Source organism: Trichomycterus rosablanca, chromosome 1, assembly GCF_030014385.1.
Source record: "Trichomycterus rosablanca isolate fTriRos1 chromosome 1, fTriRos1.hap1, whole genome shotgun sequence".
Taxonomy (NCBI): Eukaryota; Metazoa; Chordata; class Actinopteri; order Siluriformes; family Trichomycteridae; genus Trichomycterus; species Trichomycterus rosablanca.
In genome coordinates, this window is record NC_085988.1 from 79,831,610 (window position 1) to 79,857,890 (window position 26,281).

At 37.0% G+C, this 26,281-nt stretch overlaps 1 protein-coding gene across 1 annotated transcript in view; it reads left to right on the forward strand.

The window, feature by feature from the left end:
• The first annotated feature begins 449 nt into the window (after positions 1-449).
• LOC134328769 (uncharacterized) overlaps positions 450-26,281 on the forward strand; it is a 71,258-nt gene continuing 45,426 nt past the window's right edge. The window contains exons 1-21 of the mRNA XM_063010025.1: positions 450-585; positions 5,449-5,478; positions 5,895-6,120; positions 8,561-8,690; positions 9,547-9,610; positions 11,665-11,744; positions 11,827-11,866; positions 12,637-12,756; positions 13,838-13,958; positions 15,768-15,903; positions 17,532-17,609; positions 17,717-17,786; positions 20,299-20,430; positions 20,721-20,867; positions 21,415-21,509; positions 21,603-21,735; positions 22,621-22,864; positions 23,425-23,465; positions 23,636-23,724; positions 24,959-25,113; positions 25,929-26,067. Coding sequence (XP_062866095.1) covers positions 450-585; positions 5,449-5,478; positions 5,895-6,120; positions 8,561-8,690; positions 9,547-9,610; positions 11,665-11,744; positions 11,827-11,866; positions 12,637-12,756; positions 13,838-13,958; positions 15,768-15,903; positions 17,532-17,609; positions 17,717-17,786; positions 20,299-20,430; positions 20,721-20,867; positions 21,415-21,509; positions 21,603-21,735; positions 22,621-22,864; positions 23,425-23,465; positions 23,636-23,724; positions 24,959-25,113; positions 25,929-26,067 — 2,406 coding nt within the window. The remainder of the gene's footprint in view (positions 586-5,448; positions 5,479-5,894; positions 6,121-8,560; positions 8,691-9,546; positions 9,611-11,664; positions 11,745-11,826; positions 11,867-12,636; positions 12,757-13,837; positions 13,959-15,767; positions 15,904-17,531; positions 17,610-17,716; positions 17,787-20,298; positions 20,431-20,720; positions 20,868-21,414; positions 21,510-21,602; positions 21,736-22,620; positions 22,865-23,424; positions 23,466-23,635; positions 23,725-24,958; positions 25,114-25,928; positions 26,068-26,281) is intronic.

The window sequence follows — 26,281 nt, forward strand, 5'->3', positions numbered from 1 at the left end:
CTTCTAAGGCTTTGCCTCCACGATTTATCATACCCTTGGATAAGGTCCCAGTGAGAAAACCATAATAAAAAACATATTCACTCAGTAATTAACTTTATTAGACACAACCTTGACTGTACCAGTTGAACTGTTAAGAAAGCACAAAACTGAAAAATAACTGAACACATTTTGTTTTGTCGTAATGTTAAGGTTGCAGATGGTTATTTAAAAATGATTGGCTGAATGCATGTATAAACGTGGTTAAAAAAACCATTAACACATAGCATTAGATAAACAACTGTTATGCAACTGTATTCAATCAAGTATAGCTAATTTAAGCACCTTGCATAGTTCTGAAATAGAATACAAAACAAGTCACATTACATACACTTAAACAGAATTATAGGCGTTCCACTCAACGAGTCAAAAACAGATGTGCGCATGCTCGGTAGGAACAATTACCCATAAAGATGGGTATTGGGTACTTTGGGTATGATAAATCAACAGAACAACGGCAGCACCCGCTGCTCGTTGAGGACAGTAACTGCAAACCGAAATGTGCTTTCACGCCCGAGTCTCCAAAAGGCTCCAATAACACCAGAAAAAGTCGCTAGATTCGTCGCTAGTCGCTTTTTTGAAAGAAAGTCGCTAGAGGGGTCTGAAAACTCGCTAAATATAGTGACAAAGTCGCTAAGTTGGGAACACTGGAGATTTTACCAGTTGTTTACATATTAAGCTGTTTTGTTTATTAATTTTTTTTTAATTACAGTTGTGTTTTTTACTTTTTTAATGTAAAACCGTTAAAAATGAAAACTTTACACTCTACATGAATAATCTTTTTTCTTTATTTTTTGTAAAGACCTGTTTTCTATTAATAAAAGCCAAAAACATTTATTACCCAAGCATGACTTAAACTTTTCTTTCACGATTCATTGTTTTTCTGTGTATCCAGCAAAAATTTCCCACCAGATTTAGTCAGATATTCCACAACTTCCGTATTCCTAAAAGAAACCCAACTCCTTGGTTTACTCACACCATCTCAGAAAACCTGCATGAACAATGCAAGAAGGTCGGACCTTTACTGGACTTAAAACCCAAAACAAAGACGTGAAAGTACAGTGCACTTACTCAGGTGTTTTTTAATGAAGGGTATGAGATGAAATGACAGGGACATGACGGGGTGGGGTATGTTTAATCCTGAGTTTATTTCCTCATGTTATTCAAAGTAGGGACTGGGTGCAGGTATAAATGACATGGAAACGAGGTAGCTTCCACACTCAGAATGCATGTGTGCAGGCTGCAGGAGGAATCTCGGATCATGGCTCGGCATGGGTGGATTTTGGGAATCATGATATTTCTCTCAGGTATGCTCACTTTTGTATTCAGTTATTTATTAATTTGTAAATCAAAGTTTAACTAAAGACATCAGAGCAATTGAGTCAAAGCCTGAAGTGGAATTTAGATTCTATTCTCCCTGATCAAAAGTAACTGAAAAACTTGTAAATCAGCAACTCACAAATTTTCTAGATACTTATAATGTTTTATCTGATGCGGTTTTAGATCTGGTTATAGGTTGTGTCACTGCAACTCTTAAAGTTCTGAATTATATCGTTTCTGCATTTGATTCTAAACAGTGTTGTGCAGCTATATTTATTGATCTGGCTAAGTCTTTCAACACTGTTGATCATTCGACGCTTTTAGATAGGCTGGGCAGCATTGGAGTCTCGGATCACTCACTGGCGTGGTTTTTAAATGAGATCAGAGCAATTTCTCTCGCAGCCTCTATCTGTTACTAAGGGTGTGCCTCAGGGTTGGATTTTAGGTCCAACATTATTTTCTATATATATAAACAACATTGTATACCAGTGGTGTATAGTAACGAAGTAATAATACTTTGTTACAGTACTTAAGTAGTTTTTTGGAGTATATGTACTTCACTGGAGTATAAAATTTTTCGGCAACTTTTACTTTTACTCAACTACATTTCCTTAAGAAATTGTGTACTTTTACTCCGATACATTTGCCATATGCAAATTCGTTACTTATTACTACAAAATAAAACGACAAGATTTTCTTTAGCTAAATGATGTAAGATGTGTGACAAATCTGTGCTTGTAAATTAGATCAGTGGTTAAGCACTTTATTGTGCAAGTGCAAACAAACATTCGCGATCGGAGTGAAGCCCAGAGATACGGAAATATCGGCATTTCAGAACCTCCCTGTCCAACACACTGATGTAAGTTAAGAATGATTAACAAAGTACAGCATCATCATAGTTTTTATTTCTTATTATTAGCATTAACACTGTTCAGATACTGTATCTAGCTAACATTTACGATTACATTAGAATCTCAGATATAACGTTTCACTAAATTTGTCTGGAATAAATTCAGTGCAGACATGAAGACGTGTCCATCGTTTTCAAAAACTCACCTACCAACAAATATTTCTTCAACTAACTTCTGAATTACACCAGCAGAGGAAAGATTCATGGTGTTGAGGGAAATGCATGTCTTTAACCCTTTAATGCTCTCAACAAGAAAATAATATATTTATTTATAATTTATAAAAATTATAAAATGATTTCTTTGCTTTTTCTAGTTTTCAACTTTTCCAACTTTTCATGGATGATTTTTCAGCTGCAGCTTCAAGTTAACATTGTGTTAGAAATGTAACACGTCAATCAATGGGAAGATCTTGATCTGGCCAAAGGGGGGTGGGGGGGGTAGTATGAAGTAGTATGAGTTCATGTCGCGGAGGATCCCCCACCCCCTTCCCCACTGCCATGGTCCCCTGTGCAACAATCGTGCAACAATCGTGAACTGTACACGGAACATTACAAACACTGGTGTTAAATAAATCACAATGGACTGTAACATAGTTAATGATGTGGGTCGACAGGACGTTATACATGTTGCATAACATGTTGGGGGGGGGGGTGAATGGTGGATTTGCATCGTTAACTATGTTAAAGCGTCCATTGTGATCCATTTAACACCAGTGTTTGTAATGTTACCACGACGTGTACAGTTCATGTACGCCCGACGAGACACATACGTGCTCTGACCAAAGATGATGATAAAGCGTCAATTAATAACTGTAATTTTTTACAGTATAAACACGATGTTGCTGTGTTAAAGCAGTGCAGATTACCACAGAGACACATATTAACGTGGCACAAACATAGCCCAGTAAAATTAATTTCATTACATTTTTAATCTTGATAAATTTTTTTAATCACGATTAAAATTTAAACCTGTTAATCGCATTAATTACCGCAATTAATGACAGCCCTAGTTAAAAGTACCACACGTTTTGTTAAACTCTCTTGAGGTTTGCTTCAAATTAATTCTGCCAAAATTCGGTGGTTTTAGGTTTTTGGGATATATCTATGACTTAAATGTAATACTCAAATAAAAAAATGGGACAGTATAGAAAATGCTAATAAAATAGACACAGTGTTTCTTACATTTACATCGACTCTTATTTCATCTTATATGAACCCAATATATTTCATGTTTTGTCTGGTCAACTTCATTTCAGTTCCTAACATAGACATACATGCATTTTAAGCCTACAGCACATTATAAAACATGGAATTTAGGGCTAATAATAAGGTAAAAAAAAAATAATAATGATGTGATTTCAAAGAGGTGATGTCAACAGCTGATTATAATCATGAATTGGCACAAATCATGTTCAGATGGAAGGAAGAAAATAGGTTAATTGTTAAAGTGGTTTACAGGCTTAAAAGAACAATTTTCATAATTTTCAAAATGACCGCTTCAGTTTTTACTTATATGTTACCGGCCTCAGGCCTAGGGGAAACCTGGGCACGGTACAAACATCCGATTCCTTACAAGAGAGAGACGGACACAGAAGTTAGCGTGTGCAAAGCTCTGGCGTTCTGTTTATTACATACAAAAATATCAAAACATACAAAAATAGCAAATATCAAAATTCAATTACTTTAAAGTGCACAAACTAAATAAACCCATCAATGAAAATAACCATTTAGACACAAAAAGATAGAAAAACACAAATATATTAAATTCTCCTTAACCAAATATATAAATAGAAAAAGATAACTCAATAAAGCAAATTCACAATAGTCCAAGAATAAATACAACAAATAACCAAAATAGTAATCATAATAGTAATAATATATAATAATAATCCTAATCAATCTTAATAATAATAATAAACTCAAGTAAGTAACCTAATTCAAAACATTCAAACTGTAAAAACCCAAAAGTAACTAATTAAAAAAAACTCATTAAATATATTACCTTTAACCCATTTAACCAAACAATAAAGAAAATAATAAAGAAAGAGGAAAGAAAAAGACAACACAAACTTAACTATCAAATATAAATAACAAAACCCTTAACCAAAACCCACAATAATCCAAACAAAAGTAATAAACTTTAGCATCAGCCTCACAGGTACTCAAACTATTTAAAAGTGCATACTGCAATTAAAGTGCTGTTCAATGAACTGAAAACATTAGCACAGCTCATTCTTCATTTAACTAAGTGTTTCCACTTATATTAACACAATGACCTACACAATCACATAGCATAGCATAGCATTCATTCATAGAATTCAACGACCATGGCAACCAAGTTTGTTTGGGCTAACGCTAATGCTAACGGCGTGCGACTACCAATAGTAACGATTTACTCGACAGTATAACATACATAGGCACATAGCACATCGCATATGTTAAAACCAAGCAGATAAAAAATGCATAAGTAGAATAAAACTACAATTTCCGTACCTTACAAGAGAGAGACGGACACAGAAGTTAGCGTGTGCAAAGCTCTGGCGTTCTGAGCACTGCTTCCACACTCACAGCTTTGTACACACGGCCGTTCTCCTTGTAAGGTGCGCCCTCTGCTGGTCTGGTGCCGTTACTCAGTAGTTTAGTACCTCTTTGTTAAACTGATTGTTTTTAAAACTAAGTTTATTAAGAAAAAAACCCAACCGAAAGAAAGGATGAAAAATGTACAAGCCCACAAAGAAAATAGCTACCCCTAAAACCCAATAAGAATTACTAAAGTAGAAGGGATGTTGGTTACCCTTTACTACCATTTTCAACCCCCTTACATATAGCATCTACTTTTAATATCAGAAAATTTCTTTTGAAACTTAAGTGCATTAAACATCAGATACTTTTAGACTTTTACTCAAGTAATATTCTAAAAGGTGATTTTTACTTCTATCAAAGTACATTTCTGGTAAGATATACTTGTACTTTTACTCAAGTATGGCCTTCAGGTACTTTATACACCACTGTTGCTTACTCTGTTGATAAGTTGTTTATATAAAACCCAATAAATGTTAATGTGTATGGAAAATGTCCCAGTCATTATAGTTCAAACTTATTTTACAACTAAATGAATATGGTAAATAAAGCTATTGATTAAGATTCATGTTGATTTATATGTTAATTCGTTTTCTCTCCAGGTTCATTCTACACTGTCACAGCTGAAGAACGTAAGTCGTAATACAATAACTGCTTCCATGTTTCTCATTTAGACATCAAATTCTCTGTATTCTATTCTGATATTAAAGCTCTGTACACAGTGTATAACCTTATATAACAGAGATGTTGTAATGGACCTGAAACAAGCAGGTAATGGCAGGTAATAAGCGGCTGCTTAGGTGGCGCAGCGATAAAAACACACGCTGGAACACCAGAGCTGGGATCTCGAATACATCGTATTGTGTCTCAGCTCTGCCTGCCGGCTGGGCTGAGCAGCCACTTGAACAACAATTGGCCTGTTGTTCAGATAGGGGTGGGATATTTAAAAAAAGTGTCAGCCCTGATATCAATACTTCTACCACTACTTGTATAAAATTGGAAGTCCATGCTTACCGCTAAGTTTTTAATACGTTTTTTTTTTTTGTAGATGTTTGCAAGACTTTCGGCAGTGGGGTCATTCAGATGTTTAATGGGACCATGTTCCATGTGAATTCTACCTGCCCCATGGTCATGACCCACTTCTCACATGGTGGAGTCGATTCTTTTATCTCGGTGCAGCGTAACACGACTGGTGTCATCACAAAAGTTAAGATCTTGGTAAATAAAGTTGAGACCATAATTCAGAATGGTGTGGTCACTGTGGAAGGAAAGAGGTAACTACTCACTCACTTCATTCAGGAATTCATTGTTCGAATATGTGGAAATGCAATTGTGTAACGATTTTAGGGCTAGACGAGACAAGAGGGCCGGGCACACACGCAGAGATGTATTAACCTTTTAATAATAGAAAAACACAAGACAAGTGTACACAAGACAAGACATACAAACACGTGACCTATGCCTAGCTAATCTAAATGCTATAGCTAATCTAAACACACATGAACCTAAACCCTAAGCTAGGCTAACAAAGAACAGGACTAACACAAAACATGAACAAGACTAACTTTAAACAAGACTTCTAAACATGAACATTAGCAAACAAACAGGAGCAAACGGACAGGAGCAAATGGACAGAAGCAAACAGAATTTACATGAGCAAGATACCCAAAGTCAAACTAAACCAAGAGAACATGAGCTATGAACAAACCAACATGGCAAAATCAAAATAGTCTCCGCTATTGGAGACACAGCTGCTTGCCTAAATGCTCTTAGCCTCTTAGCATTAGCCCTCAAAAGGTGTAGCTGTAGATCATTATCAGAAGACCAATCATAATGAGAGGTGTTGGCTTGAGATTGGAAACAAACACTCCTCCAAGATGTGCTCCTGGAGAGAGGGGCGTGGCACACAAACAAACTCCAGGAGCACAGAGGCCCTATTCATGACAAATTGCTGATCGTTGATCACGTTGATCAATAATCAAGCTACTACACAAATTGTGTAAATTGTGTTAAACACAACACATTTGGTAAACTATTTTATTTATTAAGCAGCAAAATCACCATTACACGCTTTTACAGATTTCCCTTACTCTCATTTTTCTCCAACAACTGGTTTCACAAACCTTTCAGAAAGAGGTTTGGCTGAAACACCAAAACTCAATAATTATTTGGCTGTATAGCCCATTTTTCATTTACACTAGCCGACTGCCGACTGCTCAAATCTGAGGATCCAGGGCTTATATCTTAGTGATGCTATTGGCTGCTTGAGCATCTACATACACTATATTGCCAAAAGTATTCGCTTGTCTGCCCTCACACACATATGAACTTGAGTGACTCCCATTCTTAATCCATAGGGTTTAATATGATGTCGGCCCACCCTTTGCAGCTATAACAGCTTAACTCTTCTGGGAAGGCTTTTCACAAGGTTTATGGGAATTTTTGACCATTCTTCCAGAAGCGCATTTGTGAGGTCAGACACTGGCTCGCAGTCTCCGCTCTAATTCATCCCAAAGGTGTTCTATCAGGGTTGAGGTCAGGACTCTGTGCAGGCCAGTCAAGTTCTTCCACACCAAACTGGCTCATCCATGTCTTTATGGACCTTGCTTTGTGCAATGGTGCACAGTCATGTTGGAACATGAAGAGCCATCCCCAAACTGTTCCCACAAAGTTGGGAGCATGAAATTGTCCAAAATCTCTTGGTATGCTGAAGCATTAAGGGTTCCTTTCACTGGAACTAAGGGGCCGAGCCCAACTCCTGAAAAACAACACCACACCAGAATGCCTAGCGTCCATCGGCTTGCCAGGCGGAGAAGCATGATTCGTCACTCCAGAGAACTTGTCTCCACCGCTCTAGAGTCCAGTGGCGGCGTGTTTTACACCACTGCATCCGACGCTTTCTGTTGTGCTTGGTGATGTAAGGCTTGGATGCAGCTGCTCGGCCATGGAAACCCATTCCATGAAGCTCTCTACACACTGTTCTTGAGCTAATCTGAAGGCCACATGAAGTTTGGAGGTCTGTAGCGATTGACTCTGCAGAAAGTTGGCGACCTCTGCACACTATGCGCCTCAGCATCCGCTGACCCGCTCTGTCATTTTACGTGGTACCACTTTGTGGCTGAGTTGCTGTCATTCCCAATCGCTTCCACTCTGTTATAATACCACTGACAGTCGACTGTGGAATATTTAGTAGCGAGGAAATTTCACGACTGGACTTGTTGCACAGGTGGCATCCTATCACTGTACCACACTGGAATTCACTGAGCTCCTGAGAGCGACCCATTCTTTCACTAATGTTTGTAGATGCAGTCTGCATGCCTAGGTGCTTGGTTTTATACACCTGTGGCCATGGAAATAATTGGAACACCTGAATTCCATGATTTGGATGGGTGAGTGAATACTTTTGGCAATATAGTGTAGATATGATTGGCTAATGTTCAGTGAAGTGGCCAGAACAGCCTAGCAGTTGGGAGACACGCTTGTCAGTGCACTTTCAGTGCCAGTCCCAAGCCTGGATAGAAATAGAGGGGTTACGTATAGAAGGGCAACTGGCGTACAAACTGTGCCAGATCTGGTATGCAGATCCACTGTGGCAACCCCAATATACGACCAGCCTAAAGAAAAAATTTTTTTACCAGTGGCATACAAATATTTAAAATGTATAAATTAAATACATACAGATGTAAACATGCATCATCTTTATGCATTTTTCAGGATCTCACTTCCATATGACCACTTTTATCAGAGTGTGTACAATTATGGCATCTACACCAGACTTCAAAGCAAACTTTTCCCTCTTTATCTTACCTGGTACAATGTGTCTGAGAGTGTCACATCACTTTGGGTGAGTACAATACCAGTATAAACCAGTATTATTAGTATCTTCACCTTTTTCTTTCCTTTAAATAAGTTACACAAAAAACAACAACAACATTTTATGTGAACTCTTCAATTTCTATCATGAGTAATCATAACAGTTAATTTTGGGTATTTCATTTTATTGTTATCCACTGTTTTACCCTGCGTGCGGCATGGTGACTCGGTGGGTAGCACTGTCACCCCACAGCAAGAAGGTCCTGGGTTCAATCCCCAGGCGGGGAGGTCTGTGTACTTTCTATGCGTAGTTTGCATGGTCTCCCCATGTCTGTGTGGGTTTCCTCCGGGAGCTCCGGTTTCCATCCACAGTCCAAAGACATGCAAGTGAGGTAAATTGGAGACACTAAATTCCACTATAGGTGAATGGGTGTTTGTGTGTGTGTGTATGTGCGTCTGGCCTGCAATGGACTGGCGCCCCGTCCAGGGTGTTACTGTGTGCCTTGCACACACTGAAAATCTGGGATAGGCTCCAGCATTTTAAGGCATCTGAGAATTCGAACAGCCTTCTTTTTGGGAGTGTAGGATGACGTAAAATGCGTCTATGTAGAGAGCTCATTAGGTTTTCGAACACCATGTCTCTGTCCCAATTTCATTAAGTGTGCTGCATTTTACAAAATGTCCCAACTTTTCATAAAATGGGCTTTAAACAAGTGCTCACATAATTTTCTAGCCAAGATTGTAGATATACTGTATATTTACCATGGTAAATTAATAAATAGCTGTAGCATAAGTTTGTGTATTAATAATTTAGGCAAAATGTATTTAATATGCCAGTGTGCATTAATTAGTTTATTCTTCTGTTACCTTGTACTTTTTGACTATAGGTGCAGCTGAACGGACCCTTAGTGGATGGCATGATGGGGATCTGTGGGAATGCAAATAGTTCAGGTTAATGTCAAAATATGTTATTTTGGTAAAAAATACATGGTTTTAAAGACATTTCACAAAATTTCAATGGTTCTATATTAACTTTGTGGCAGGGCTTTCTAATTCTTTATTCATGATTATGAATGACTACAATGGTGTCATTTAGTGCCCATACAAACAGGGCTAGTTTAACTGCACACATTCCACAGTACATGGAACAGTTTTCATTTACCAAGATCAGAAAGAAAACCCAAATGTCACTGTATGCTGAGGGGAAATTTGTCTTGATGGTCAGATGTAAGTAAAAAACCACCAAAAAAATAATAATCAATAAAAATCACTAACATGGTATTAGAGCAGGGGTGTCAAACGCCACATTATGGTGGACTTCAGAGGGCCAATTGTAACGTATCCTGTTGTGATTGCAGTCGCCTTTTAAATCTTGGACAATTTGTTGATTTTCTTGGAGGCTAAATTCTGTGTTTGGTGTCAAAATGGCAAATTTATACTGTTTATTTATAATGTATATTTACATTTACATTTTCTGCATTTAGCAGACGCTCTTATCCAGAGCGACTTACAGAAGTGCTTCCATAGTGAACATTTCATTTCTCAAGTTTTAGTAAACAATAGTCGAAGAACACAAATCTGCTGAAACCTGTTAGAACCAAAGTTTTTTTTTGTTTTTTTTAATGGAAAGAAAGAAAGAAAATGTTAGTAAATAAGTACAAGTCAGCTTAAGTGCTTAGTAAAAAGGTGGGTTTTTAGTCGTTTTTTAAAGACAGCAAGAGACTCAGATGTTCGGACAGACAGAGGAAGTTCCACCACTGTCATCGGTCCTCATTCTTCTTGACCTTTCTGCAGCCTTCGACACAGTGAATCACAGCATTCTCTTGTACATTTACATTGTACTCCTTACTCCGTACCGTGTTTTCTTTTTGAAGCACAAACTTTCCTATAGTTTTCACTTTCCCATCTTTCATTAAATTTCTGCTTCAATTTTCTCTTTTTTAACAGTTTGGGATTATTTGTAAATATTTCTCAACATCAATTGTTGGAAAACCGCCTCAGTTAAAAGCTGATGTGAAAACACTGATGGGATGCGGTCACTTTGCGGTTCACAAAATCGGCATGCATTGTGGGAGATGCAGTACGATTTTACAGTGTATTTTAAGACAATCATACGTCTTTTAAGCTCTCGCGGGCCACATAAAATGAGTTTGACACTCATTTTATGAGTATTTTTACTTTACATTTTATCTGTATTAGAAGATTATACCAGGGTTATTATAAGATTATAAGTTGTAATAATACCCAACACAAAAGTTAAATATAAAGTTAGAGAACTTTTCAAACCACAACAATTATAAAATACATTGTATAAATAATTAAAATTCAAAGATCATTATGTATAAGTTATTTTTCCTTTCTTCTACTTTTTGTTAAACAACTGAAGGCCAATAATTTTCCTTAGGATAAATGAAGTAGCCTTCCTCCCTCCCTTCAGTATGTGTTCAGGTGCCAGAGAGGTCTAACGTGCTAACCCATCAATACTGAGTTCCTTTTTTTTTTTTAGAAGATATACTTTATTTGTGATATATACTGTACATATACAGGTGTACAGTACAATGAATTTTTTTTTTTTGCATATCCCAGCTTGTTTGGAAGCTGGGGTCAGAGCACAGGGTCAGCCATCGTACGGCGCCCCGAAACAGACAGGGTTTAAGGGCCTTGCTTAAGGACCCAACAGTGGCTGCATAGCAGAGCCTGTCAGTCCTCCGGTTGACAGCTCAAAGCTCTACCCACTAGGCTACCACTGTCCCTTATTTTTGCTGCAATTGCGACCTCTGCTGGCTGAATGAGGCACCTGCAGAATAAATGGTGTTATCACAGATAATAGTGTGTGTCTCTCCGTACGTGCTGCTGCTCTCTGTGAGACCCAGATATAAAGAAACAATCAGTGACAGTGTGTGGTAGAAAATTAGACTAGAAAAATATAAATAATAATTATAATAATAATAATTGAATAAAAAATACAGCATTCTTTTCTCTTTATTTTTGCATTTTTTAAACAGAAACTAAAGCACAGCTTTTCACCAACATCATCTCTGATGGAGCATGTGTCATTACTGATTCTAATGCTAACGAGGATGCGGTAAGTAATTTATTATTTTTTGTAAGTGATCCAACAACTTGTAATTTAACACTGACTACAGCATTCCTGTTTTATCTTCCAGGAGTGCGGGAGGTTTCGCTCTCCGGCCAGGCCTTGTCTGGGTTTGAAAAAAAATAAATTTACAGAGCTCTGCAAACAAAGCATTAATACGAATGTACATAAGGATGTGAAATGTTCATTCTATGAAGAGTTTATTCTCCCTTGCAATGAATCATCACCTACTCGAGCAGAGCTGAGAAAAACAGTTTCATGTTGTAAGTATTTGATGTAAATTGTGAGCACATCAATAAAAGTACAATACCAAATGTTCATAATAAAGTACACGATCAGACATAACATTATGACCACCTTCCTAATATTGTGTTGGTCCCCCTTTTGCTGCCAAAACAGCCCTGCAACTGTGATGCTCTGTGTATTCTGACACCTTTCTATCAGAACCAGCATTAACTTCTTCAGCAGTTTGAGCTACAGTAACTCGTCTGTTGGATCGGACCACACAGGCCAGCCTTCGCTTCCCACGTGCATCAATGAGCCTTGGCGGCCCATGACCCTGTCGCTGGTTTACTACTGTTCCTTCCTTGGACGACTTTTGATAGATACTGACCACTGCAGACCACTACAGAGCTGCAGTTTTGGAGATTCTCTGACCCAGTCGTCTAGCCATCACAATTTGGCCCTTGTCAAACTCACTCAAATCCTCACGCTTGTTCATTTTTCCTGCTTCTAACATCAACTTTGAGAATAAAATGTTCACTTGCGGCCTAATATATCCCACCCACTAACAGGTGCCGTGATGAAGAGATAATCAGTGTTATTCACTTTATCTGTCAGCGGTCATAATGTTACGCCTGGTTATGTGACTTTTTTGCAGCTGAACCTCAGTGTCCTGGAGATCTGAGGTATATGGATGAGGGTCTCGCTTTTCCTCCTTCGTGTTCCAGCCCTAAAGAGCAGACAGACTATCGTGCCAGGACTTGTGTTCCCCCAAACGGTAGGTCCTTCTAAAGAAAACGTTTTATTATTTTGTTACAGTTATATTTCTTGTGTGTTTAGAATATTTATCAAATTCTTAATACAGTATTATTTTTGAGCATGGACTATAGTGTGACTTTTATCTCTTCTTTGTCTCAAATCTATTAAGGTTTGGGATCACTAGTTAAAAGGTAGCATTTCCTCAACGTAATAAAATTTTATTTAAAATTTAATATGTTCCCTTTTTGCTGTGGTAAGTTTTCATTCGAGCTGGCATGGATTCCAAATCTGATAATTCATGCTGTCCCATCATGATTTCATAATAATTCACGTAACATCGTGATGTTACTGAATGCCCGGCGTCCTTCGTGAAGTGCCCCCATAAATACTTGATGGGGTTCAGGTCAGGTGACAATGAAGAAAAGTCTGTGACAGTTAGCGCTTCTTAATCTTCAAGTAGATCAAGATAATCTGTCTTCAAGTCACATCTTCATGGTTTAAGATTTGTAATGAAGAACATTGTATAAAATAAAAAAATAGTAATAAAAAATAGAAGCAGTTTAAATACATTGTATCAAATCTCAGCTCTGCCATTTGGCTGGGCTGGGCGGCTACATGAGCATCGATTGGCTGTTGTTCACAGGGTGGGATGAGCCGGACCAGGGTTCCTCATAACTGGTGCAATTACGACCTCTGCTGGCTGGTTGATGGCACCTGTGCAGAGTTGAGGAATAATGCGTTGATCGGGATGTGGCTCTCCGTGCACAAAGCTGATCCGCATATGAACTCGCCTCGTGCAGGTGAAAAGATGCAGCCGATACTGCACACGTGTCGGAGGGTTACAAAGCTCCACAGTCAGCAGTGGAGGGTTGTATCGGTAGAGGTGAAGTGTAACGCAATTGGGGTAATTGGATATGACTAGATTAGGGGAGAAAATTGGCTAAAAAATTTGAGAAAAATAGAAGAAGTTTTACTAGTGGTATCTCTCTCTCTCTCTCTCTCTCTCTCACAACAACCCTCCCCCATAAAAAAAAATCACATTTGAAATGACTAAAACCTCATTGACTGCTTTGTCTCTTTCTTTCCCCCTCCTTTCTCAGGTTTGGTGTTAAATGACAGAGCTGAAGGTTATCGTGCTGTTAGAGTGGAGGACTGTCCTTGTGTTTATGGAGGCAAAACATATTCACCAGGTCACACACGCACCTCCAAGTGCCAAGAATGGTAAAATTTACTGTATATATCTAGTAATCGCACTCACTCACTCACTGTCATAACGGCGTATCCAATTCGGGTCACGGGGGGGGGGGGGGGGGGCACAATGCACACAGTAACACCCTGCCAGTCCATCGCAGGGCAGACACACACACACACACACCCATTCACCCATAGGGCAATTCAGTGTCTCCAATTAACCCGTCCTGACCTGTCCAAATTCAAGTCACTTCTCAAAACTCATCTATTCAGAGTGGCATTTAACTTGTAACAACACAAAATAAATGCTTTTATTTTTGCTATTCTTTTTAATAGTTTTTATACTTAGATCACGACAGAAATGTGAAGTCCTAGATCCTAAAACTTGTAAAGTTTTCAGTTTCCTGATTGCATGTAAATCTGTCCTGTTTCTGTCTAATTTTAAGAAATTGTTCTATATTTGTTGTTCTCTCTCATAATTTAGCTAATTTTTAATGAACTGTCTTATGCTGCTCTCTTTGTTTTTATCTTAATTATTCTTGATGTTGATGTACTATTTTGATTTTGTACTATGATTTGTATGGTGTATGTACGTATTTGTTTTGATTATTTGTCTTATGTAAAGCGTCTTTGAGTATCTTGAAAAGCGCTATATAAATAAAATGTATTATTATTATTATTAACCTAACTGCATGTTTTTGGACTGTGGAAGGAAACAGTGCTACCCACTGAGCCATCGTGTATATCTATTAATAAATTAGAATAATAATAATTAGTATTATTTACATCAAAAAGCTTTGTGAGAACAAATTGAAGACCAAAGAAGATAAAAGAGTGCTGACTTCAGACACCCTCCCTAAAACCATCTAGTAACTATGTCTTCTCTACCTGAAGACAAAGAAAGCCAAACATTTAGTTAAGCAATAGAACACGAGAGGGAGTGTGTTATCATGAATAACATCACGGCTGTGATGATCTACGGCACTTGCCTTCGGCTTGTGCCTGCGACCGAATCACAGCCGTGATGTTATTCGCGATAACACACGACCTCAAGTGTTCTATTGCTTTTATACAACAGTTTTTTACAAAATAAAGAAAGAAAATAAATAAAAGATTTATTTATTTCATAATAAATATGCTTTAATATTGACAATACCTTCCGCCAAAAAGTAGTTCCACAACGAATATAAAGTTTAACACTACAAAGCAGACATCCCAAGTTGCAAAATCTCATTTCAGGGAGGTAAGAACAAGGCAAAAACCTCCTAAGGAATAAGAAATAAAAAACCTCTTGCACACACCAAAGGATATGGGTGATAACAGAACTTTTAGGAGCTGCTAACTGGGCTATTAAGCTAACTGTTCAAACACATTCGTGTTCACTACATAGTGCACTAGACAATATATTAGACAGATGATTTATGTTCCCTACACAGTGCGCTAGATTGTATATCAGCTCACGGATTTAAAACGCGATCGGGAAAAAAAGGCTGTGTCGCCTGCGTGTGCGTTTGTGTGCATGAAGCTTGTCGTTACTGGCAACGCGTCAGCGGAGTAATACAGTTGTGGTGTGAAAAGTCCGTGCTGTTATCACAAATATCAGCACGGTTAGAACGCTTCTTAACCAATCAGATTGTAAGGTCGGAACTACCTGTTGTATAATTTTCTCTTATGATACTCTTTGCAAAATTGTAAAATCAGGAATGGATAACATGGACTATCAAATATTGCACAAATTTGTGGAGTCCATTCCAGCTAGAGTGGTGTGCATGAGAACATACTCAATTCCTTAACCTTTTACTGAAGTAGTAATGTTGACTTTATTGTTTTTGTTTACAGTGTATGCTCCAAAGGCAAATGGAGTTGTTCAGCTAACCTTTGTCCTACCCGATGTGTCATCGAAGGCTGGTTTGTAACGACCTTCGATGGTATACAATATTCTCTGCTTCAGAAATGTACCTACCTGGCTGCCGGGGTGAGTAAAATCAAGTAACAGATAATGCAGAGCTGACAGCATGCTGTTTAGTACAGAAGCTTGTTTTGAATTTATAGATTTGCTGATTTAAATATGCATTAGGTGTATGAGTAAGTAATTGTGTAAATGACAGATGTTCTGTGAAGGACTAGTGATCTGTCCATTCCCTTGGTCCCAGTGTTTCTGGGTGCCTCTGAACCCACGGTGTCCCTGAGCTGGACTGAGCAGTTAGTAAAAATAACTTAATTTTCTTTTATTTTAAAATAAAGAAGGATTCAAGTCTTTGGTCAGCATTTAAAAAGTTAAGAAAAAGTTAATAAATGTAGTAGTTAGCCTAACTTAAGAAAGATTGCTAGATTTAAATCTAAACAGGTCTTAAAAACACAACAGATCAACAAGTCTTAACTAAGACAAGTTTTTGGTGTTCGTTGTTGTTTACTGACCACATTTTTAGTGTTTTGCACTGTTTTTTGCTTATTACCAACCAGCATTTTCAGCAGCCCCACCCCCCAATTTTCCTCCCAATCTAGTCGTATCCAATTACCCGATTGCATTATGCTACCTCACTACTGATGCTGATCCCTACTGCTGATTGAGGTGAGCGAGCCACACTCCTCTTCCGACACGTAAGCAGTAACCGACTGCATCTTTTCAACTGCATGAGGCGAGTTCATATGTGGATCAGCTTTGTGTATGGAGAGCCACACCCTGATCAACGCATTATTCCTCTACTCTGTGCAGGCACCATCAATCAGCCAGCAGAGGTCGTAATTGCATCAGTTATGAGGAGTCCCTATCCGGCTTCCCATCCCTGTATGAAAAACAAGCCAATCATTGTTCATGTAGCCGCCCAGCCCAGGCGGATGACAGAGCTGAGTTTCGAACCGACGAGTTTGAAATGTCAGCTCTGGTGTGCTAGCGTGTTTTACCGCTGTGCCACATTTTTAGCAGTTTCTATTGAAAACCAGCAACAACCAGCTTAAATCAACAATAGATCAGTATTTACCAGCAGAAATCTGCTTAGACTTGCAGCCAGTCAATGCTGATCGGTTGTTTTTTTTGTTTTTTTTCTTGCTTGAAAACAAATGTGTGTAGTGGTTTTAATAACAGGATATAATGTAACCTAATGTAAGCTAATATGAAAGCAAACCTGCTGGTTTTTACATATATAATTTTAGCTTGATGTTAGCTAGCTTGTTAATAATCTTGGCTAGTGTTATTAAATATTATGCCAATAAACTTTCATTTTGATCACTATGCAACATATGAAAGCTTTAACAAACCCGACCTCTGGTTGTGATCATACAAAACTGATAAGGCAATTTTATAAAGCTTGCATGTAAACTTGAATTATTATTATTATTAGTAGTAGTATTAGAATTATTATTATTATTATTAATTATTATTATTATTATTGTTATTATTAGTATTATTATTATTAGTATTATTATTGTTATTATTATTAGTAGTAGTATTATTAGTATTATTATTGTTATTATTAGTATTATTATTATTGTTATTATTATTATTGTTGTTGTTTTGTTATTATTATTATTAATATTATTTTTATTATTATTATTGTTCTTATTATTATTATTATGTAAATGATTCACTATTTTATTCCTCAGGAACAAAACTGGAGTGTGGCCATCAAGTTTTCTGAGACAGATAGAACTATAGAGAAGCTCGTCTTTAGGGTGGAGAAGGTGTGTGTGTGGATTTTTTTAGCTTCTCTTATCCAGAATACAAACATGCTGAGGTTTTAATTTATTTATGTTTTTTCCAAAAGCTGAAACAATTTTTTCTTGTACAGGAGGAATACACATTCTCTGTAAACAGTGCACAACTTGGTGAAGATAAAATCACTGATCTCTCACAAACTGGTATGTTGTCCACGGAGTCCTGTGTATATCATTTCTGATGCTGTATTCAGGTGGTCTTCACACATTATCCACAATGACAATCACATCTTTGTTTAAAATGTTTAGCAAGTTTTCTGTGTTAATACTTTGCTTGTAAATGATCAAATATTACATAAACTTCATGCGTTAGAATAGAACACATTTGATTGTCGTATATACAACTACACGTGTGCATGTACGTGTTTTATATGCTTATTCCAACTTGTTTGGACTTGCTATGAGTCATAGCGCAGGGTCAGACACTGTACGGTGCCCCAGGGGCCGAGAGACTTTAAGGCTTTGTTTAAGGGCCCAACAGTGGCTGCATGGCACAGCTGGGATTTGAACCCACAATCTTCCAATAGCTGAAAGCCTTACACACTACATTTAAATTTTCGGCATTTAGCAGACGCTCCTATCCAGAGTGACTTACAGAAGTGCTTCCATAGTAAACACTTCATTACTCTTGTTTAAGTAAACAACAGTCCAAAAACACAACTCTGCTAAAACTAAACTCTGTTTTGTTTTTTAAATGAATGAAAAACAGTGTTAGTAAGTAAGTACAAGTCAGCTTAAGTGTTTAGTAAAGAGGTGATGAAGGTTTTTAATCGCTTTTTTTTTTCGTTCCACCACTACCCACAATCCCAATTAATTATCTAAATATGTTTTATACAATAGACAAATAATGACATAAAAGGTTTATACTAAAACAGTGCTTAAAGTCATTATGCTAATTTTACTGTGTGGTAAGAAAAAGGCATCAACAATAAGCAATGAACAGTTTTAGTGAATACAATTTGTAGTGGACAAAATGTAAAGTTCTATGAGGAAGTAAATTAGCAAAAATTAACAATTAAATTGTGTAAAAAAAAAAAAAAAGTAGAAAGACAAATAAGTAAAATTACTTACAGTTGAAGTCAAAAGTTTGGATACACTTATAAGTGACATGTCAGAGCAGTTTTGGGATTTCAATAATTTGTGAAACTACTTTTCTGTGGCTGAATGATTGGAACATATTTTTTTATATAAATGCTTGTTGTGTTGGTGTGTGAATCAGAGGAGGACATACAGTTTAAGGGCTTTTACTGAACTCTTTGCAACAGCTTCCATTCCATACATACACACACATCTAATATTCTCCTCTCACATTCTCTCTAGCACATAATCTCACTGAGCCCTCTAAAGGGGAGGAGCAGTAGTACCTGACAGTGGACGGTGTTAGAGTCCATCTGAAATGCATATAAATCTATAAACACAACAATGCTGTGGCACAATAAAGATGCCCAGGATTCATTATCGGAACCTAGTGTATGTATGTATGTGGCAGTTGTAACCTAGTGTATGTATGTATGTATGTATGTATGTGGCAGTTGTAGCCTAGTGGTTAAGGTACTGGACTTGTAAACAGAAGGTTGCTGGTTCAAATCCAACCACTACTGGGCCCTTGAGCAAGGCCCTTAACACTGATTTGCTTAGACCGTATACTGTAAGTTGCTTTAGATAAAAGCAGCCGCTAAATGTCAAAAATGTAAATCGAACCTTAAAGCTCAAATATTTTAATAATTAGTTTGACATTGATCACATCAAAATTGATTGCAGCCTCTAAGCCAAATGGCAATAAAAAGCTTACTTGATTGTAGACAGTGACACTTATGCTTCAGCATCATCTAATTCATGGAAGACCGGTTCTTCTGTGTTTTTTCCCCCCTTTTTTTCTCTTTTGTGGTTTTTAGATCACATCTTAGCATCTGAATCAATTTCCACTTAACATAAGGTGACAGTTTAAGTTTTATCTCAATCTTAAAAGGACAGCCTTAACCTTAAGACAATGTAATGTACTCATAAGTTTTAGTAACTCACTAACAATATATAAAATATAGTAATAATAATAGAACGTTTCAAATTATTACATTAATTACATTAAGTTGTTGCATGTTTGATTCACTATATTTTTATATAAACCACAACAAACATATAAAATAACTGAAATTAATAAATTATATGTTCTAGTTATTTAGTCATGAAAAAGAATTGCAGACATCATTGTAATTCCACCATGACATACGTCTTTTACAGCTTTGTATGCATTTAGTAATAATATTTACCTACAATCCTAATTCTATCTTCATTTATGCTTCATGTTCATATGTTCATATTCCTTTGTATGAATAACTACAACGTTAAGACATTGTATGTGTTGTGTTGTGAATATTCATACTAAAGGCACAAACTGCTCATTTTGAAGCATATAATTTCCTTTATATAAATGATTTATTACACCTGTTAGTACTTGTTGTGAAAAAGAAAAGACAAGAATTCAAAAATTAGAATTGGTGTCTTAATACTTTAATACATATAGTGCATCTTTAAGAACCCTAAATGCTTTTTTTCTTGTTGCTTTTGGGGATTCTTTGCTTTTAAATGTGACTGAATAAAACGTAGTTCATAGCTTTTCACTGCTGTTTCTCATACTGCTAACACTTTTCTTTTTTAGAACATGCTACGGTCTTTTGGCAGTCCTCAATGTTCATCCAAGTTAAGACGTCTTTTGGGTTGAAGATGCAAGTCAGAGTTTATCCAGAAATTCAAATGTACTTATATTTGCCACCGACTACAAAAACCAAAGGTAATCTACAACCTAACAGCTATGGGTCAGTGTCAGTTATAGTATTCAGACATACCTATCACACAAAAGCAGAATATTGTAAACAATAATTTATATTAAATACGTCTCTCAAAATGCATCTGGTGGACACCTGACCATGAGCTTAAATTTCAAAACCATGGAAGTGAATATGTACTTGGCCACCCTTTTCCAGCTATAACAGACTCTTTTTGTCTGTGGGAATTTGACCCATTCATTCAAAACGAATATGCATTTTTATTTTTGCATATGTGTGTGCTTCATGATTTCAGGTCTTTGTGGAACGTACAACAATAAGACAGAAGACGACTTCACCACCAGCAGTGGGATCATAGAGAACTCACCTCAGCCTTTCGCTCTGTCCTGGGTACTTTCGCCATGTGTGCCAAATGAACCTCCAATATGCAACAGTGACACTGGTACAGCTTCTTATTTACTATCTAAACTACAGATAACACTACATATGAACACTATTCATAATACTTTTATTATAAACTAAACACAAGTGCACAGTACTTGGTAAAAAAAAAAACAGCACTTGCCCTCTTCCTAAATGCTTACTTTTGCAAATCTATTACAATGAATGATGTCAGACCAACAAAACAGGATATTACAAATCTAACTTGAATAAAACATATTCAGTAAATGTATATATTTGTTAAAAATTAACTTACAACTCAAACATACAGTGCTTGGTGAAAAAATGATTTCAGACAATTTAACAAATCAGAATACTACAAATCTAACTTAACTAAAACATAATCAGAACATCATTTAAAAAAAAATTAAAAGGACCAGTACCTGTATCACCTTAAAAGTAATTGCTTGCTGAATATAACTGGTTGTGCCACCTTTAAAAGCAACTTCAACATGAAGACTTCTAATTATGTATTAGATCATGGACAAATGATCTGAAGTTCCTTACTCTATCTTACATGTTTAGTCTGTTTTTCTTTCACTATGTAGAGATGTATGCTGAGAAGAAGTGTGGCCAGCTGAGGAATGTCAGTGGTGTGTTTGCCCGGTGCCACGACTATGTTCCTGTTAACATCTATTTTGATGTGAGATGTTATTAATACTTAAATTCTATGTAAAGCTCTTGTTTAAAACAAGACCTCTCATGGTTATAATTTTACTGAATGAATTCTGTGCAGACCTGTGTTCAAAGAACCTGCCAGTCTACAGGTAAACTAGAGGAGAGTGTTTGCCTCGGTCTGGCAAACTATGCTAAAGCTTGTGGCGGTCAGGGCATCAATGTTGAAGACTGGAGAGCAGAAACAGGATGCAGTGAGTACATGTCTGTTTATTCTTTAGGATTATTTCAATTATTAACATATCTAGCTATAGAAATGCAAGAAACATAATGAAATACAATGCTGATAGCAAATCATCATTCCTGTTAAAAGCTTTACCGTTTGTCCAGCTGCATTTTACACATTGTATCACTCAACATCACAATATATAAGAATAATATTTTTAAAAGGTGTACAGACATTTACAAGTGTACAAGTCTTTTTGACTGATTACTCGCTCTTACGTAAAAAAATATCTAACTGGCAGAATGGCAAGACAGAAAACTCATTTGCACATATGCAAAAGGAAGATGAATGCCCTTAAGTGGTCAAGTCAGAGCCTGAACTTAAGCTACAGTCAGAGTTGGACATTTTTAACTCCCACAGATAATATGGTTTTAAAACCCTAATTTATTTCTGCAGAGATACATTTTGGTTTTGGTTTACATTGTTTTTGTGACCGCTGGAAAAAAAAGAATGTGTGGACCCCTGAGCTGTGCTAAATTTTAACATTCTAATGTTTATCAGATACATGGTGCAGCAAATAACCATAGAAAATTAATGATGTGGTATTTTAGAGAAGCAGGACATTTTGAGCTTAAAACCAGCTGCTAGTCTGTATGACCTACAGTGGGGTTACAACATGAATACACCGTAAAAAAAAAAAAGTAATATCCGGCAGTGGCCTACTTAGTCTTTAGATTTAAATCCCATAGAAAATCTTTAGTAAGATTTAAAGAAAGCTGCAGAAAAAGCATAACTAGCTTATGGGTACCTTAACCAGTCTTCAGAACTTACAAATATTTTTATCCAAATGTAATCAGAATATGTCTATATAAATGTATTGTTGGCATCATGTTATTTTTTTTTTGTCTTGTAGCTCAAACCTGTGAAAGTAATCTGAGGTTCAGTTATGCGATGAAGGCCTGTAACCGTACATGCCGCTCATTGACGGGCCCCGACCCGACCTGTGACGTGCTGGATGACCCCGTTGAGGGCTGCGGTTGCATGGTCGGTACCCACCTAAACATGCCCCTTCAGTGCAGCCCTCAAGATCTCTGCCAGTGCACCTATCCTGGTGGAATGACTCGTCCAGGACCAGTAATGATTAAAGGACAACATTGGTAAGATCTCTTCAAACACACTGCTAACACTGATCAAGTCTAAGTCTGAGTCTGACTTTAAGGAGAAAATATTAATTTAAATTATTAGTTTATTTAATAGGGATTTGTTTGTTTGTTTATTAGGATTTTAATGTGATGTTTTACACTTTTGGTTACATTCATGATATTCATCACTCATTACTCAAGATTAATCAGTTCACAAGTTTATATCGAACACAGTCATGGACAATTTAGTGTCTCCAATTCACCTCACTTGCATGTCTTTGGACTGTGGGAGGAAACCGGAGCACCCGGAGGAAATCCACGTGAACACGGGGAGAACATGCAAACTCCACACAGAAAGGACCCGGGCTGTCCCACCTAGGTAATCGAACCCAGGACCTTCTTGCTGTGAGGCGACAGTGCTACCCACAATCAGGGCTAATGGCTTTTTCCCTAAACAACTTGTATACCTGCACTACATTACAACAGGTTCAACAAACATTGTAAAATACTGCATTTGTGCAATAAATGGTAATTCACTGTATAAAATGTAACAATCTTTTATATTTGTCTTGCAGCATGTGTGAAAATGGAATTCTTGAGTGTTCTTCAGCCTGTGGTAAACATATTTACATTACCTTTTTTAAATGGTAATTAGCTGTTTATAAGGAACTATGCAGAGTGTCTTTTTTCAGACACTTGCCATTATCTCAGGTCTTTACCATGGGTACATTAAAAATAATAATGCTAATGATAATGAGACCACTCATGCTGATCTTATTCTTTTAGACTGTGCACAAGGAAAAATATGTGTAAATTGTGGACACACACCAGTAATCACAACTCAAAGGACGTGTGAAAGCCTGAGCAAGCCGTTTGTAAGTATTTTACTTCACATTATATAAATATGACAACTCAGTTATTATTCAGAACATTTAGACTTTAGCTTTTAATTCTAACAAAAAATTATTTGCGGTTGTATAAGATGTTATCGTATTGGCAATGTCACAGTTATGAGCTAATTACATTTTACATTCACATTTTCGGCATGTAGCAGAAGCTCTTATCCAGAGCGACTTACAGAAGAGCTTCCATAGTAAACATTACCTTACTCTAGTTTCAGTAGACAACAGTCCAAGAACACAAATCTGCTAAAAAACTCTGTTAGAACCAAAGGTTTTTTTTTGCAAGAAGTAAATTAGAGTGTTAGTAAGTACAAGTCAGCTTAAGTGTTTAGTAAAGAGGTGATGAAGGTTTTTAATCTTCTTTTGAAGACAGCGAGAGACTCAGATGTTTGGACAGGCAGGGGAAGTTCGTTCCACCACTTGGGTGCAAGTACTGAGAAGAGCCTTGATGCTTGTCTTCCTCGAGTTCTGGGTGGAGGATCAAGTCGAGCGAGACTAGTGGCTTGGAGGTTGAGTGGTACAGAGCAGGGTTTTATTAGACCTCAAAGGTAGCTTGAGGTTGGTCCATTTTTGGCTGAATGTGTGTAGCTACAGGAAGTCAGTGAAGAGAATGCAGCAGTGGGGTGATGTGGCAGTGTTTAGGTTGGTTAAAAACCAGGAGAGCAGCTGCATTTTGGATTAGTTGCAAGGGTTTAATATTGGACATAGGAGCACCTGCCAGGAGGGAGTTACAGAGTTGCAGTAGTAAAGTTATATTGTATGTTTAAATTCTACATCTAAATAATAATTGTTAAAGAACAACACAATTCCCAAAAACACTACCCACAAATACATTAGTAAACTAAGCCACTTAGCTGGCTTAGTATTGTTTTGATGGTCATTGTTAGCACACTCTAGTTCAGGTAAGTTATATCAAAAACTTCTTATCAAATCATAACTACATCATGGTTATGGTATTTAGATTTTTTTTACCTACTGTTGATTGAATATCAGAGTAAATTTGGACTTTAATACTGTATTATATTGTATATTTAAATTTCACCTGTAGGTGCAGTCTTACTTAGACTATTTATTCTGTTTATTTAGTGTGATGTTTTTGTAAAATATTTTTCATAGTAATTCTGCATGATCAGGTTTGTCCTGAAAAAACAAGAACTGTGACCATCTCTACAAATACAAGTTTAAAATAAGTTGACTTTAATTATAGAGCATGGATGAGAGCTGTGTCAGTGGCTGCTACTGTCCGGACGGTCTGTTTGAGGACCATAACGGCATCTGTGTAACTAGGAAGAGCTGTACTTGTAAATATGGCGATGTGGTTTACGCATCTGGAGACCGTGTGGAGTCCAACTGTAAAACATGGTGGGTAAAAAGTACCACATGATCTCACATTTGGTTTAACAGTTTATTTAAAATGCAGCAGCCACAGCATAGAAGAAAATACTCATATTTTTATATAAATAATTTTACAGGATAAATAAAAAAGCAGGTAAATCTTAATGACACCGAGCTAAAGAAAAAAAACAAAAGAAAAAAACAAACGAAACATCTTTTTTAAGCATTTTTCTTCCCTTTTCTCCTGATTTAGTGCATCCAATTTTACCCAATTGCGTTATGCTTCCTCTCTACTGATGCTGACCCCCTGCCTTGATTGAGGAAAAAGAGACTGCAACACACCCCCTCCGACACGTGTGCAGTAGCCGACTGCATCATTTAACTCGCACAAGGCGAGTTCATATGCGAATCAGTCTTGTGTATTCCCCAACTCTGTGCAGACGGCATTAATCAGTCAGCAGAAGTCGTAATTGACTCAGTAATGAGGAGTCCCTATACGGCCTCCACCCTGAACAACAGTCAATCGTTGTTTATGTTGGCGCCCAGCCAAGCCAAATGGCAGAGCTGAGTTTCACTTGTTTTATTAAAAAATACATTTTATTTTGCATTCTTTAAAAATGAAGTCAACCTTTGACTGCTATATAGTTATATAGAATTCTGTAACAATTCTATTAAGTCTTGTAAGATTATTCACTACATAGCCAAAAGTAGATGGAGTTTACCACTTAGAATAGATGTTTACCACTTTGTGTCACCAGTAGTAAGTCCACATCCTGTTGCTGTCCATGTCAAACTTCTTATGGTAAAAATGTAAATAATGTGTGTGATATTTTTGCTAACAGCACATGTGAAGGAGGCCACTGGCACTGTACGGGTGAGCCATGCCCAGGAGCGTGTGAAGTGTATGGAAACGGTCAGTACAAGACCTTCGACTCCAAATGGTATCGTTTTGATGGGCATTGTCAGTACACTCTGGTTCAGGTGAGTTATATCAAAAACTTCTCATAAATCAGATGACAAATTACAAATGTAATGAAATGACTAGCAATAGTTTTAATGAATATGATTGGGTAATGATAAAAATAAAGGTAAACCTTTTCCTGATGTTCTGGCAGCTGGTAAACAGAATGTGTACCACTGAGCTCTGACTCATTTTAATGTACTGTTTCAGATTAATGCTGCAAATAAACAAAGA